The 15,445-nt window shown below is 45.3% G+C and overlaps 1 protein-coding gene across 4 annotated transcripts in view; it reads right to left on the reverse strand.

Annotated features, from left to right (window-relative positions):
* The window catches only part of LOC112229145 (semaphorin-6D), a 156,787-nt gene that overhangs the window by 23,819 nt on the left and 117,523 nt on the right, over positions 1 to 15,445 (reverse strand). For all 4 annotated transcript variants that reach the window (XM_024395036.2, XM_024395028.2, XM_024395022.2 and 1 more), the window contains 10 exons: positions 14,231 to 14,345; positions 13,805 to 13,862; positions 8,168 to 8,224; positions 7,678 to 7,779; positions 5,627 to 5,717; positions 5,240 to 5,362; positions 4,892 to 4,980; positions 1,246 to 1,463; positions 798 to 929; positions 448 to 603 (listed from right to left, as the gene is read on the reverse strand). In XM_024395036.2, coding sequence (XP_024250804.1) covers positions 448 to 603; positions 798 to 929; positions 1,246 to 1,463; positions 4,892 to 4,980; positions 5,240 to 5,362; positions 5,627 to 5,717; positions 7,678 to 7,779; positions 8,168 to 8,224; positions 13,805 to 13,862; positions 14,231 to 14,345 — 1,141 coding nt within the window. The remainder of the gene's footprint in view (positions 1 to 447; positions 604 to 797; positions 930 to 1,245; positions 1,464 to 4,891; positions 4,981 to 5,239; positions 5,363 to 5,626; positions 5,718 to 7,677; positions 7,780 to 8,167; positions 8,225 to 13,804; positions 13,863 to 14,230; positions 14,346 to 15,445) is intronic.

The following is a 15,445-nucleotide window of genomic DNA, read 5'->3' on the forward strand; positions in this document are numbered from 1 at the left end:
TCAGACTGGCTCGGCTTCACCATGTAAGTCACGGCAGGGGATCGAGCTAGGGGGCTGTCTGACAGCCCTCTGACACCCACTCTACATTCAGCACCACTACATGTCTGGGCTTCTAATGAGCCACTGGAGCTATTTCCTGTGTTAGTCTGGTAGACCACAGCCGGATGTTGTTTTTAATTGATGCGCTTTTCAGCTTTTCACAGACCCCCTTCTGGTTGGATCTATAATTTGGGGAGGCCCTATCCTGCTTGTGTCGATCTTTGATGTGGTGTTTTGGAAGACCCCATCCTGACTGCGTCTAACTTTAATATTTAAAAGGGCTTTTCATGTTGATACAAGGGACCAACTGTTATCTATTTCACCAAGGAGATCGATTAAATAGTTTTCTACCCATCAATTTTCCCTTTTATCTTTTCATCCCTCCATCCACCCTGCTGCTGTAGCTACCTGCTGGTTGTGCGTGTGAAGTAGGGCCGGTGGTTGACGGAGGGAACCGCCTCGTCCATCAGGGGGTGGTTCTTGATGAAGGTCAGGGTGCCGTCGGGGAAGGTCATGGACGACTTGTAGGCAGCGGCAGAGCCGTCGCCGGCACAGCAGCCTGGTCTGTGAGACAGAGAGGAGGAGAAGAAGCTTGTCAGTGGAGTTTCAAAGTCAGTGGGCTAGATTTACTAAGCATTCACGCTGAGGGAATATGATATTGTAGATGCAAACTTTTGTTGACAGTGTTTACACTGGAATAAAGTAAATATGTCTGGACTGAGGCTGTCAAAGCTCCAACTCATATGTATTGGTCTTACCTGGGTTTGGGTACCTGCTCCTCAGGCACGGGCGTCCAGGTTGACTCACTGTTCCTCTGCTCCTTGAACTTCCCATTGAAGGCCTTCTCAATGTCATCCATGTAGAATGCACATACTGCTGAGCCTGTGATACTGATGAGGAAAACAACAGACATTTGTCATGGGAAAGGCCCATATTAACCCAGGTTATAATGGATTGTATAGCTATAAAAGTATTCAAGACTGCTGCACAGGGTTGTAAAGGACATTAAACAACAATCTTATAAAATAGGCTTTTAAAAATATACAATATCAAGGGGTATGATATTGCAAATGTGAACATGATCTTTTTTTCTTTCTATTTTCTAGAAGAAGAGGTACAGTAAAACCTCATTATACTCATTGTATGAGTATGTACTGTATATCTGTATGGCCGTCTGTAATGTTGCTGCCTGGTACTGTGATTGACCTGTTGGCCTGTGTAGTGAAGACCCCCAGCACGGCTGGTCTGTGATTGATCTGCAGCACGTTGGTCAGCGACTGCAGAACGTCAAAGTAGAAGAAGGAATCGCCCGGCACCGAGCAGTTGAGCCGCGCTTTGAGGAACGACGTCCAGTAACGCTCTAGAACCCTGGGAGAACCTCCGTTGTCATTCTTACATACACGAGCCACTCTGGAGAACACAACCTGAGGGGGAAAGAGAGAATGGAGAAAGGTTAGATTTGATAGGATTTTCCAACAAATGTTCATTCCTTTTGTGTTCATTCAGTAACATAACACATGACATTACACTGTTTCACATTACATTACATTGCAGTCTATTAATACAACATTATTGTTCTTATGTTACAGCGAACAACAGAAGTTTTGTCTTCTCAACACCCCCAGACAGCAGAGGTTCTCCCAGGGTTCTATAGTGTTACTGGACGTCATTGCTCAAATTAAAATTGATTGGACATGATTTGGGAAGGCAAACACCTGTCTAGAAAAGGTCCACAGTTGACAGTGGATGTCAGAGCAAAAACCAAGCCATGAGGTCGAAGGAATTGTCTGTAGGCAGGATTGTGTCTAGGCACAGATCTGGTGACGGGTACCAAAACCTTTCTGCGGTATTGAAGGTCAAGAAGACAGTGAGCAATCGGGGAGAAGGGCCTTGGTCAGGGAGGTGACCAAGAACCCGATGGTCACTCTGACAGAGCTCCAGACTTCCTCTGTAGAAATCTCTGTAGCACTCCATCAATCAGGCCTTTCTGGTAGAGTGGCCAGACGGAAGCAACTCCTTAGTAAAAGGCACATGATAGCCCGCTTGGAGTTTTCTAAAGGGCACCTAAAGGACTCTCAGACCATGAGTAACAAGATTCTCTGGTCTGACGAAACCAAGATTGAACTCCTTGGCCTGAATGCCAAGCGTCACGTCTGGAGGAAACCTGGCACCGCTCATCACCTGGCCAATACCATCCCTATGGTGAAGCATGGTGGAGGCAGCATCATGCTGTGGAGATGTTCTTCAGCGGCAGGGACTGGGAGACTAGTCAGGATCGAGAGAAAGATGAACGGAGCAAAGTACATCTCTGGAGAGACCTGAAAATAGCTGTGCAGCGATGCTCCCCATCCAACCTGACAGAGCTTGAGAGGATCTACAGAGAAGAATGGGAGAAACTCCCCAAATACAGGTGTGACCAGCTTGTAGCATCATACCCAAGAAGAGTCAAGGCTGTAATCACTGCTAAAAGGTGCTTCAACAAAGTACTGAGTAAAGGGTCTGAATATTTATGCAAATAAGGTATTTCATTTTTATTGTATTTTTTGTACATGATCAAAAATATCAAAAAACCTGTTTTTGCTTCGTCATTATGGCGTATTGTGTGTAGATTATTTTTTACTGGTACAGGGTGATCTTCAGATGGGTCTTGAGGCTTGTCGGCATCCTGGAGCAAAACAACGAACATGTACGTATTTGTGAGAAACTCACCTTTCCACAGAGCGGTCATATTAGTGTGTAAACGAAACTGTTCGGAAGTTACAGACTGGTTGGCAAAACAGAGAACACTATTGTGTTCGTGAGAGTCTCATCTTTCCATAATAGTTTGTCGGACGCTACAGATGTTTTGTGAGAAGATTGATTGGTCTGACAAACACCACTCGAGCTCTGCCACCTTTCACCGCAGATGTGAAAGTGCGACATCAGCGGATGCAGTGGATTGAGACGCATCAAATGCAAAAAAACATACAGTGGGGAGAACTAGTACTTGATACACTGCCGATTTGGCAGGTTTTCCTACTTACAAAGCATGTAGAGGTCTGTCATTTTTATCATCGGTACACTTCAACTGTGAGAGACGGAATCTAAAACAAAAATCCAGAAAATCACATTGTATGATTTTTAAGTAATCAATTTGCATTTTATTGCATGACATAAGTATTTGATTACCTACCAACCAGTAAGAATTCCGGCTCTCACAGACCTGTTAGTTTTTCTTTAAGAAGCCCTCCTGTTCTCCACTCATTACCTGTATTAACTGCACCTGTTTGAACTCGTTACCTGTATAAAAGACACCTGTCCACACACTATCAAACAGACTCCAACCTCTCCACAATTGCCAAGACCAGAGAACTGTGTAAGGACATCAGGGATAAAATCGAGGACCTGCACACGGCTGGCAGGGGCTACAGGACAATAGGCAAGCAGCTTGGTGAGAAGGCAACAACTGTTGGCGCAATTATTAGAAAATGGAAGAAGTTCAAGATGACGGTCAATCACCCTCGGTCTGGGGCTCCATGCAAGATCTCACCTAGTGGGGCATCAATGATCATGAGGAAGGTGAGCGATCAGTCCAGAACTACACGGCAGGACCTGGTCAATGACCTGAAGAGAGCTGAGACCACAGTCTCAAAGAAAACCATTAGTAACACACTACGCCGTCATGGATTGAAATCCTGCAGCGCACGCAAGGTCCCCCTGCTCAAGCCAGCGCATGTCCAGGCCCGTCTAAAGTTTGCCAATGACCATCTGGATGATCCAGAGGAGGAATGGGAGAAAGTCATGTGGTCTGATGAGACAAAAATAGAGCTTTTTGGTCTAAACTCCACTCGCCGTGTTTGGAGGAAGAAGAAGGATGAGTACAACCCCAAGAACACCATCCCAACCGTGAAGCATGGAGGTGGAAACATCATTCTTTGGGGATGCTTTTCTGCAAAGAGGACAGGACGACTGCACCGTATTGAGGGGAGGATGGATGGGGCCATGTATCGCGAGATCTTGGCCAACAACCTCCTTCCCTCAGTAAGAGCATTGAAGATGGGTCGTGACTGGGTCTTCCAGCATGACAATGACCCGAAACACACAGCCAGGGCAACTAAGGAGTGGCTCCGTAAGAAGCAGCTCAAGGTCCTGGAGTGGCCTAGCCAGTCTCCAGACCTGAACCCAATAGAAAATCTTTGGAGGTAGCTGAAAGTCCGTATTGCCCAGCGACAGCCCCGAAACCTGAAGGATCTGGAGAAGGTCTGTATGGAGGAGTGGGCCAAAATCCCTGCTGAAATGTGTGCAAACCTGGTCAAGAACTGCAGGAAACGTATGATCTCTGTCATTTCAAACAAAGGTTTCTGTACCAAATATTAAGTTCTGCTTTTCTGATGTATCAAATACTTATGTCATGCAATAAAATGCTAATTAATTACTTAAAAATCATACAATGCGATTTTCTGGATTTTTGTTTTAGATTCCGTCTCTCACAGTTGAAGTGTAACTATAATAAAAATTACAGACCTCTACATGCTTTGTAAGTAGGGAAAACCTGCAAAATCGGCAGTGTATCAAATACTTGTTCTCCCCACTGTATCTCTAGCTTAAACTGACTGATTTTGATGGGGATTTTTTTAATGCTAATTAGATTTTCATGGGGTTGCGGAAATTGAATCTAGGGGGTAAAGGGTCTTGCTCAAGGGGCCAACGGTAGGGGAATGTCTTGAGGATGAGAACCCAGCAGCCCTCTAGTTGCCAGATCAATTCTACCCTTTTTTTCAGCGCCCGTCCCGGGAATCGAACCGGCCACAGGTCATTAGCCGCTGGGCTACCTATCACCCCCTTCTGTAGTATTTAACTACAACTCTCTTACCTTGCCAAGTGTGGTGTACTCCACAGCAATCTCACTGAAGAAGAAGTACACGTAGTTCCCGTACTCAATGGCATGGAGGAAATGAGGCTCTGAGGAGACAAAGGGAGAAATATGAAACAGTAGCACTGACTGTCTTACAAGGTATTCACAACAGTTAAGCATTAGACAGTCAGTGTTTTGGTAGGAAGCATCACTCATGTGGGTACCACACTTTGATTTAGAATGAAATACTGCTCTAATATGTAATGTACTGCATACAAATAGATCATGATATTTGAGGAAGATTTTGAGTAAGGTTCTAAAGGTAAATTCACAAGTTGAGACCTAAGGCCAAGGCCAGGGGCTCACCTCGTAGCCATTTGGAGTCGTACTTCACGGTACGAAGCACCGGGCTGCTCTCTCCCAGACTACGGTAAATTACTGCATCACTCGCCAGGAAGTCTGTCATGGTGGCCGAGTAGAAATCACCACCTGAGAGGAACAAAATCACTAATTTAAGAAAGGTTTGCTTTTTTCAAATGAACACAATTGCAATGAAGACTAGAAACCCATGCCTCCCAATGTGTATTTTTCCTTCATGGCTACACTTGATGTAGGGGCTGTGCTGCTCTCAATGACACTGTGTGAACTATGTCTAAATGTCACTGGCAAATTGGCAAGATTGAGGGCAAGTTTACTGATCAAGTTGCTGCCCCCAGCTGACATGTCTCTCTGTCTCTGTCCAGAGCAACTCACCAGCGAAGAGGCCGACGTTGGATTGGCGAGACTCAAAGGGACAGCGGGCCTGACCCACCACTTCCTCACCGTCCTGTTCCAGTGTGGACATCTGGGAGAGAGAGGGACGAAAGAGAAGAGGGGACTCAGAGAGGGAAGGGGGTACTTCATAAAGCTATTTATAGGAGTGTAACTAAAAAAAAACAACTCCAAGGAGCTTATATTGAAAAACCTCAACTAAAATAACTAGGTCAGTGTTTGCAGTTGTTAAGTTTACTGTTTTCCCCTTACTGAAAAATCGATTTCAGTCCAAACGTGAGTATTGTTCTGTTTTATATCAGATTAGCTTTACTGCTAACTGCCAAGTTATAAAGTCGACCCCTTAAAGTCAAGGACAGAATGTGCCTCTAGTCAATCATGATGAATAAATAGGAACACGTGTCATAAATATACCTTTTATTTAGTACGTTTTACACTGCATTGTAACAACAGTAAAGTCAAAAGGTCAGGAGTAACACTCCTGTCAGCCTGCACTATGGCTGCTACTCTGGCAGCACTGTGAGGAGACAGTATCTCCTAACCACAGATCTTTAGCAGCTATTCCTGCCCCACCGTTAACAAGGTCGTAAACCTCGGCTCAGACAATATGTGTGAATCCCGCTGTGGTAGTGGGGGGTGGGGGGGCTGCAGAATGCGACCAGGAAGAGAGGTCCTTCCCGGCAGCTCCAGCACACTCCAGCAAACAGCTACCTTCACAAACACACACAGTGACAGCTGTCAACATCTGTGTTTATATGTAATGCTGTGTTCCCTATGGGTACACTCTCTAAGTGAGAAATCCACCAATGTTACTTTGGCTGTTACATCTCTGATCTGTCTGCTAAACCATGGTTCTGGGGCTTCAGTACTACAGTACAGTGTGATTTAGACTAGAGGATACAGGTTTTCACTTCCTGGTCTAGCTACCACCTGATCACACAACCCCTGTCTTTGATCCAGCTGGCTCATTGGGCAGAGTGTTTTGTGGCGATCAATTTACATGGAAAATGCACTCTGTGCAAAATAAAACATTTTCCACCCGTCCACACCCACAATCCAATCCCCTTCACCCTAACACGCCCTCTCCTGACCCCACTGCCCTCCTCAGTCTTTCCAAGGAATGCTGCAGACAGATTGCATGATATGATTTATACTTCAGCACACTATTCCCAGTTCTCCAGATAGTCATCACTCCCGGTTTTTCTCAGACTGTAGACGTTACATCCCCTCTTCCAAAAAGCACACTGTGAATCATTGCCCAGAACCATGATGTCACCTCAGCTCAACCAGACTTCTTTTGTATTGGTAGACATCCTGGGGAGTGTGAATCTATCTATGCACCGTTGTCATGATTAACGTATCGCTATTTTCCTATTGTATGTTTCCACTCAGCCGACATCTCTCTCTGGCACACTTTGGGTTGTTAATCATTTGAGCAGTCAGATAGCAGATAGAGTGTAGGTGGCGTGAGTTCCTTTATGGAACTAAAGTAGTGGCTCCCCTGGGATTCTGACTCTAGTTTTCAGGCATGTTTTGTTTTCTCTCCCCCCTCCCTTCTCTCTCTCCCCCACTCTCTCTCTCAGTGGATGACATGATCTCAAATCATCTGCGGTTGCAGTTTATTCCTCAGATGTGTGAATAAAGACGGTTATTATCATCCTGGATCTGTGTTCAGTCAACAGACCGCGGCCAACCTCAGTTGAGTCAACATGTTTCTCCATCAACATCCAGGATAGCAGCACTCCTTTGAAGTGGTTCTGCATTCTGGAGCGCTCTAGGGGTCAATCTGTGCACAACAATGTCGACTTGATGATTTTATACTGTAGATAAAGAGAGGACACTTTTTTCTCACAAAAAGTTAGGAGAAAGTCAGGATGTCAACACCTGTAGGCAATGCCCTTAACCGCTAAACCTCCCCATGCTAACAATTGTTTTAACTAAGCTTATTTACCCCAGCTGTTATGTTTCAGAACAGTGCTGGGTATGGAGCTGGGGGCTTTAGATAGAAAGGTGACTGAGGTGAAGTGTCCTACCTTGTAGTTGCGGCAGGTGGGGTTAAAAGCGTTGGTCCCGCAGGCAAATAGCGTCTCATCGTTGCGTGGAACCAGAACTTTGATGTAGTTGTAGCATTCATCCTGTCAAAGGGAAACAGCTGGGTTTCAGGGGATGGCAATGTGACTACTGGCTGCTGGTGTTATCACCCCACCTGCAGTGTCATTGCACAGCTTATTATGCACTGAATGGCATTTTGCTAAGGGCGCGCACATACACACACACAACCTCCCTCTCAGTCATACTTCTGTTCTTATTCTTGTCATTACCATAATCCCTGTGCTGATCTCTATGGTTTCACTAGAGCTCTGGGAGGCTGGCACTGCTTGTGCCAGAGACTGGAACTACAGATACCTGTGGTGCTGATTTTGATAAGCAATCTATGCTATTGTTAGTGCTACCCTCCCACATCACAGACCAGACAGTGGGAGAGCGAGAAACAGAGAGAAAGAAAGGGAGAGAGATACTCACGCTGTTCTTCCCCCTCACTGTGCATTTATCCACATCTTTTGTCTTCCAAGTCAATTTCTGCAACACACAGACAGACAACCAACTGTCAGAGCAAGAAAGAGACCCTTTTTTCACCCAGCCATTCAAATGCTATTAGGAGACAGCTATAATGAAAATCTCATCAAGTTCAATTAAGCTTCTGACAAACAAACATCTGAAACACACAAGGAGCTGTGTCTAACCCTGTCAGCGTGCAACTCAAAACTATTGTTCCTCTACAATCCATCTCCAATACAATCCATCCCAATCCACCTGTACTTCGTAACAACAAGACATCTCTATGGATAATTAGACCAACAAGAAGATCAAGGAATAAGAAAGGAATTTGCAATGCATTCCTATGGGAAGTAGATTGCCCTGATACTAGCGATCTATGGTCCTCCTGGACGTCCTTATCTCCTAGCATTGGCCCCCCACTGGGCCCCCGCGAGTGAAGTGAATAGGAAGAGACCCATCAACTTGTTAACAAAGTTGCCTGGTTGAAGGTGGTTTAATGCACTGCCCACCAGTGCAGATCCACTGTTCCACTGCCGACTGACTGGGAGGGTGTTTTGCTGATTCCGCTGTCCTCCCTGCAGGATTTCCAAACTCATCAACACCATGGGGCATGCTGGAAAATAAGATTTTTCTAGAGACTAAGGTGAAATCCCTCTTTTGGCTCAAGACTCAACTGCTACCCTTCTGGGCCTTAAAGTGGAGTGAAATGTATCCCCCAAGGCTCTCTGATAGGATAAATAGGATAGACGTCAGCAATATGATAATACTTCCCCCTAGACCTCTGGCAGAGAGAGGTGGAGTTAGCTATTTATTGCTTTTGCCCATCCAGGCCTTTGATATACAGTATCTCTGAGTTGGGGATCATGGTGGACCTGGTGAGGAGACTGGGGATTAGAACTGAAACTGGGCAATAGAAAAGGAATAGATCCATGATGAAGCAGACTGTGGGTTTTTGATTATGACTCAGGCGCACACTAATGAGCTCACTGAGACAGATAAGAAGCATGGGAAGGTGAGAAAGCCAGGTTAGTATTATGGCTGATGACCAATGACCATTTACTAGTCCTGGCCCACTAGCTTTTCTGAACGCTGTGTCCCCAACTCGCCTAGCATAGTAGTGACTACCGAAAGCCACCCTGACTCACCTATTACCTCACCTTAACCTATTGCTGCTCTTTTTTTGTTTAATTTTACCCCTTTTTTCTCCCCAATTTTGTGGTATCCAATTGTTTTAGTAGCTACTATTTTGTCTCATTGCTACAACTCCCGTACGGGCTCAGGAGAGACGAAGGTTGAAAGTCATGCGTCCTCCGATACACAACCCAACCGCACTGCTTCTTAACAGAGCGCGCATCCAACCCGGAAGCCAGCCGCACCAATATGTCGGAAGAAACACCGTGCACCTGGCAACCTTGGTTAGCGCGCACTGGGCCCGGTCCGCCACAGGAGACGCTGGTGCGCGATGAGACAAGGACATCCCTACCGGCCAAGCCCTCCCTAACCCGGACTACGCTAGGCCAATTGTGCGTCACCCCATGGACCTCCCGGTCGCGGCCGGTTACGACAGAGCCTGGGCGCGAACCCAGAGTCTCTGATGGCACAGCTGGCGCTGCAGTACAGCGCCCTTAACCACTGCGCCACCCGGGAGGCCCCTATTGCTGGTCTTTTGACCCTATGGTCACTCGGCTACACAGCTGATGCCCCTAATTTTATTTACCTGTCGGCCCCAGCCTCAAATTTAGGTCCTGTATGTACCTAACTGAGCCACTCTGCCCATTCATCGCCATTTACCCGTTGTTGTCTTAGCTCTCCTGATCAACACCTGTGATTGCTTTATGCCTCTCTCTACTGTCAATATTTTTTTATTTATTTAACCAGGTAGGTTAGTTGAGAACAAGTTCTCATTTGCAACTGCGACCTGGCATATGCCTTGACAACGGCTGTCTTGGCTAGTTCTTATTATTTTATTTCACTGTAGAGCCCTCAGTCCCGCTCACCTTGCCTTAGATAGCTCTTTTGTCCCACCCCACACACATGCGGAGACCTCACCTGGCTTAAATGGTGCCTCTAGAGACAAAACCTCTGCCATCGTCCCTCAACGCCTAGGTTTACCTCCACTGTACTCACATCCTACCATACCATTGTCTGTTCATGCCCTGAATCTATTCTACCATGCCCAGAAATCTGCTCCTTTTATTCTCAACGCACTAGACAACCAGTTCTTATAGCCTTTAGCCGTACCCTTATCCTACTCCTCCTCTGTTCCTCTGGTGATGTAGAGGTTAACCCAGGCCCTGTAGTCCCCAATTCCACTCCTATTCCCCAGGCGCTCTCATTTGTTGACTTCCGTAACCGTAAAAGCCGGGGTTTCATGCATGTTAACACCAGAAGCCTCCTCCCTAAGTGTGTTTTATTCACTGCTTTAGCACACTCCACCAACCCTGATGTCCTAGCCATGTCTGAATCCTGGCTTAGGAAGGCCACCAAAAATTCCCAAACTACAACATTTTCCGCCCAGCTAGAACTGCCAAAGGGGGTGGAGTTGCACTCTACCGCAGAGATAGTCTAGATTTCAGTCATGCTATCCAGGTCTGTACCAAAACAGTTTGAGCTCCTACTTTTAAAAATCCACCTTTTCAGAAATAAGTCTCTCATTGTTTCCGCTTGTTATAGACCCCCCTCAGCCCCCAGCTGTGCCCTGGACACCATATGTGAATTAACTGCCCCCCAATTATCTTTAGAGGTTGTACTGTTAGGTGACCTAAACTTGGATATGCTTAACACCCCGGCCGTCCTACAATCTAAGATAGATGCCCTCAATCTCACACAAATTATCAAGTAACCTAGCAGGTACAACCCTAAATCCGTAAACACGGGCACCGTCATAGATATCATCCTGACCAACTTGCCTTCTAAATACACCTCTGCTGTCTTCAACCAGGATCTCAGCGATCACTGCCTCATTGCCTGCGTCCGTAATGGGTCCGCAGTCAAACGACCACCCATCATCACTGTCAAACGCTCCCTAAAACACTTCAGCAAGCAGGCCTTTCTAATCGACCTGGCCCGGATATCCTGGAAGGACATTGACCTCATTCCGTCAGTAGAGGATACCTGGATATTCTTTAAAAGTGCTTTCCTCACCATCAAATGTGAACTAAGAACAGATATAGCCCTTAGTTTAAAATCTGGACTCCTACAAATCAGCTGGGCTAGACAATCTGGACGTCTCTTTCTAAAATTATCCGCCGCAATTGTTGCAACCCCTATTCCTAGCCTTTTCAACCTTTCTTTCGTATCGTCGGAGATCCCTAAAGATTGGAATGCTGCTGCGGTCATCCCCCTCTTCAAAGGGGGACACTCTAGACCCAAACTGTTACAGACCTATATCCTATCCTACCTTTCTAAAATCTTCAAAAGCCAAATTAAACAGATCACCGACCATTTAGAATCCCACCGTACCTTCTCCGCTATGCAATCTGGTTTCCGAGCTGGTCATGGGTGCACCTCAGCCACACTCAGCGTCCTAAATGATATCATAACTGCCATCGATAAAAGACATTACTGTGCAGCTGTCTTCATCGATCTGGCCAAGAATTTAGACTGTCAATCACTGCATTCTTATCAGCAGACTCAACAGCCTTGGTTTCTCAAATGACTGCCTAGCCAACTACTTCTCAGATAGAGTTCAGTGTGTCAAATCGGAGGGCCTGTTGTCCGGATCTCTGGCAGTCTATGGGGGTGCCACAGGGTTCAATTCTTGGTCGACTCTTTTCTCTGTATACATCAATGATGTCGCTCTCGCTGCTGGTGATTCTCTGATCCACATCTACGCAGACGACACCATTCTGTATACCTCTGGCCCTTCTTTGGACACTGTTAACAAACCTCCAGACGAGCTTCAATGCCAACGCCTTCCGTGGCCTCCAACAGCTCTTAAATGCAAGTAAAACTAAATGCATGCTCTTCAACCGATCGCTGCCTGCACCTGCCCGCCCGTCTAGCATCACTACTCTGGACGGTTCGGACTGAGAATATGTGGACAAATACCTAGGTGTCTGGTTAGACTGTAAAGTCTCCTTCAATACTCACATTAAGCATCTACAATCCAAAATTAAATCTAGAATTGGCTTCCTATTTCGCAACAAAGTATCCTTCAGTCATGCTGCCAAACATAGCCTCGTAAAACTGACTATCGTACCAATCCTCGACTTCGGCGATGTCATTTACAAAATAGCCTCCAACACTATACTCAGCAAATTGGATGTAGTCTATCACAGTGCCATCTGTTCTGCCACCAAAGCCCCATATGCTACCCACCACTGCGACCTGTATGCTCTCGTTGGCTGAACCTCACTTCATATTCATCGCCAAACCCACTGGCTCCAGGTCATCTATAAGTCTTTGTTTGGTAAAGCCTTATCTCAGCTCACTGGCCACCATAGCAGAACCCACCCGTAGCATGTGCTCCAGGAGGTATAGTTCACTGGTCATCCCCAAAGCCAACTCCTCCTTTGGCCGCCTCTCCTTCCAGTTCTCTGCTGCCAATGACTGGAACGAATTGCAAAAATCACTGAGGCTGGAGACTTATATCACCCTCACTAACTTCAAGAATCAGCTGTCAGAGCAGCTTACCAATCATTACACCTCTACACAGCCCATCTGTAAATAGCCCACCCAACTACTTCATCCCCAATACCATAATTCATTTTGACCCTTTGCACCCCAGTCTCTCTACTTGCACATTCATCTTCTGCAAATCTATCACTCCAGTGTTAATTGCAAAATTGTAATTATTTCACCACTATGGCCTATTTATTGCCTTACCTCCCTAATCTTACTACATTTGCACACACCGTATATAGATTTTTCTATTGCGTTATTGACTGTACATTTGTTTATCCCATGTGTAACTCTGTGTTGTTTGTGTCGCACTGCTTTGCTTTGTCTTGGCCAGGTCGCAGTTATAAATGAGAACTTGTTCTCAACCCGGCTGGTTAAATAAAGGTGAAATAAAAAAAATACACACTATGTACTATGCAATGCACATATTGTTAGTGCTCCTAACTTCTTTTAAAATACATACGTTCTCTTCTGACAATTCTCTGCACTACACATCATTCTGCTCGTGTATTTCCACTGCAATCAAATACAAGTCAATAACGTTAGATCTCATTGATGTTGAGTGGGTCCCTTATGGAGATGACTCATGCTGTAAATTAATCTAAATACAATAGTGACAAGCAAACACAAACCCAGGCCTTAAAGTGATTTTTGTTTAAGAGCAATCGTGTTTTGACAAATGGGATTCAGATGGAAGAGAGAGAGCACAGCACTTCAAAACCAGGAGTGCGCGACATAACTTCTATTGGATATCTGTCTGTAGTGAAATGGCTTTGTATCTGCTTGAATGAAGAGACCGGCTGAGTAAGAAGAAAATGACACAAATAACCTATATTTAAAAGATGAGCAGAAAAGTAGGAGCCATTGAACCACCAGTAATGCTCTTATGTCCAGCCAGCTGCAATGATACACTACTCTATGACCCATGAGGTCATGACTCATGTAAACAATGTGTTTGTGAGACAACATAAGACTTACCTGTTGTGGGACGATCTGCTCAGAGGAGGCGCTGAGACTGATAGCAAAGACATGATCCCTGTAAGAGGTCAAAGGTCAGAAAACATTTGAAGATGTCTCCTCTCTGCACTGAAACCCAATCCCACTACACCACACCCAAGCTGCCTGTTCTTAGCCTAAATTAGATTGATTAGGGTCAGTCACACAGTTCTTTAACACAGGCTTATTGATGTAGAAGGGCTTCTTGCTGAGCCTGAGGTACCTTTTACATAATAAACCTACAGTATGACAATAGGAACGTAACGGGAGCTATCCAATACGGTTGACTGATACAATGACAGAAATACTACAAAGGGATTCAATGAAGAGTAGTCAATACAGGGTTAATGTAAGGCAGTCCAGTGCATTGAAGATGAGTGAACAATACTGAGAGGCGTGTTGACTGACCTGGCTGCGATGTAGAGCATGTGGTTGATCCGGAGCATCCTCTGGAAGTCCAGGCCCAGTCGTACTGTATCGTTGTCTGACATGAGGCCATGGAAGCTTGGGTACAGGTAAGAGTCTGCATGGAGAGGGGGAAAGAGTAGCAAGCTCAGTTCAGTGACAGTGTTAATATCCATAACGACAAACCAAGCACTAAAGAAATCAAGGGTGTGAATCTGAAAATAAGGTATATTCAAGCACAAAAATAAAGATTGTTTGAGAAAGTACAAGAGAGAGAAAATAGGTTGTTGACTTGATATAACCCTCTGATTGCAGTATGCTTTCTCAGCTTCTATTCTGTATGCTTTTCCTTTGCCCCACATTTGCTCCAGATGCCCAGATTGCAATTTGTTCTAACTGTCATGTGGTTGTTAATGTGGGCTATCCCATGACTCTATTCTGTGCTGCTAGAGATAATACACTTAACTGTAAATTAAGAGGGGGGAGCGGGAAGCATCTCTAGACCCTAAGTTTATCACAAGAGCTATACAAAACAAAAACACTAACAACTGGGACATGCTTAAACCACCTGACCAAGTCCTAAAGCAATGGGAATCACAAAATCTTCCACAGATTATTACCAAACACCCCAAAAAATGCTACTCTCCTCGATGTTATCCCCACAAATAATCCTGATCGGTATCAGTCTGGTGTTTTCTGTATTGACCGTAGTAATCACTGTTTTACAGCCTGCGTTCGTAATGGCTGCTCAGCGAAACAACCTGTCCTGCTTTGTCATAGACGCTTGCTGAAAAACTTTAATGAGCAAGCCTTCTTTCATGAACTGGCCTCTGTAAAATGGTATAGAATCAGCTTGATCCCCTCGGTCGAAGATGCTTGGACCTTCTTTTTTGATATTTTCAGTGGTATTGTTAACTTCTAGGTGACAGGGGGGCAGTATTGAGTAGCTTGGAATGAATAAGGTGCCCAAAGTAAACTGCCTGCTATATTATTAGTAGTATTGGATAGAAAACACTCTGACGTTTCTAAAACTGTTTGAATGATGTCTGTGAGTATAACAGAACTCATATGGCAGGCAAAAACCTGAGAAAAATCCAACCAGGAAGTGGGAAATCTGAGGCTTGTAGGTTTTCAAAGCTTGGCCTATCGAATACACAGTATCTATGGAGCCATTTTTCACTTCCTAAGGCTTCTACTAGAGGTCAACCTTCTTTAGAA

This window comes from Oncorhynchus tshawytscha, linkage group LG03, assembly GCF_018296145.1.
Source record: "Oncorhynchus tshawytscha isolate Ot180627B linkage group LG03, Otsh_v2.0, whole genome shotgun sequence".
Taxonomy (NCBI): Eukaryota; Metazoa; Chordata; class Actinopteri; order Salmoniformes; family Salmonidae; genus Oncorhynchus; species Oncorhynchus tshawytscha.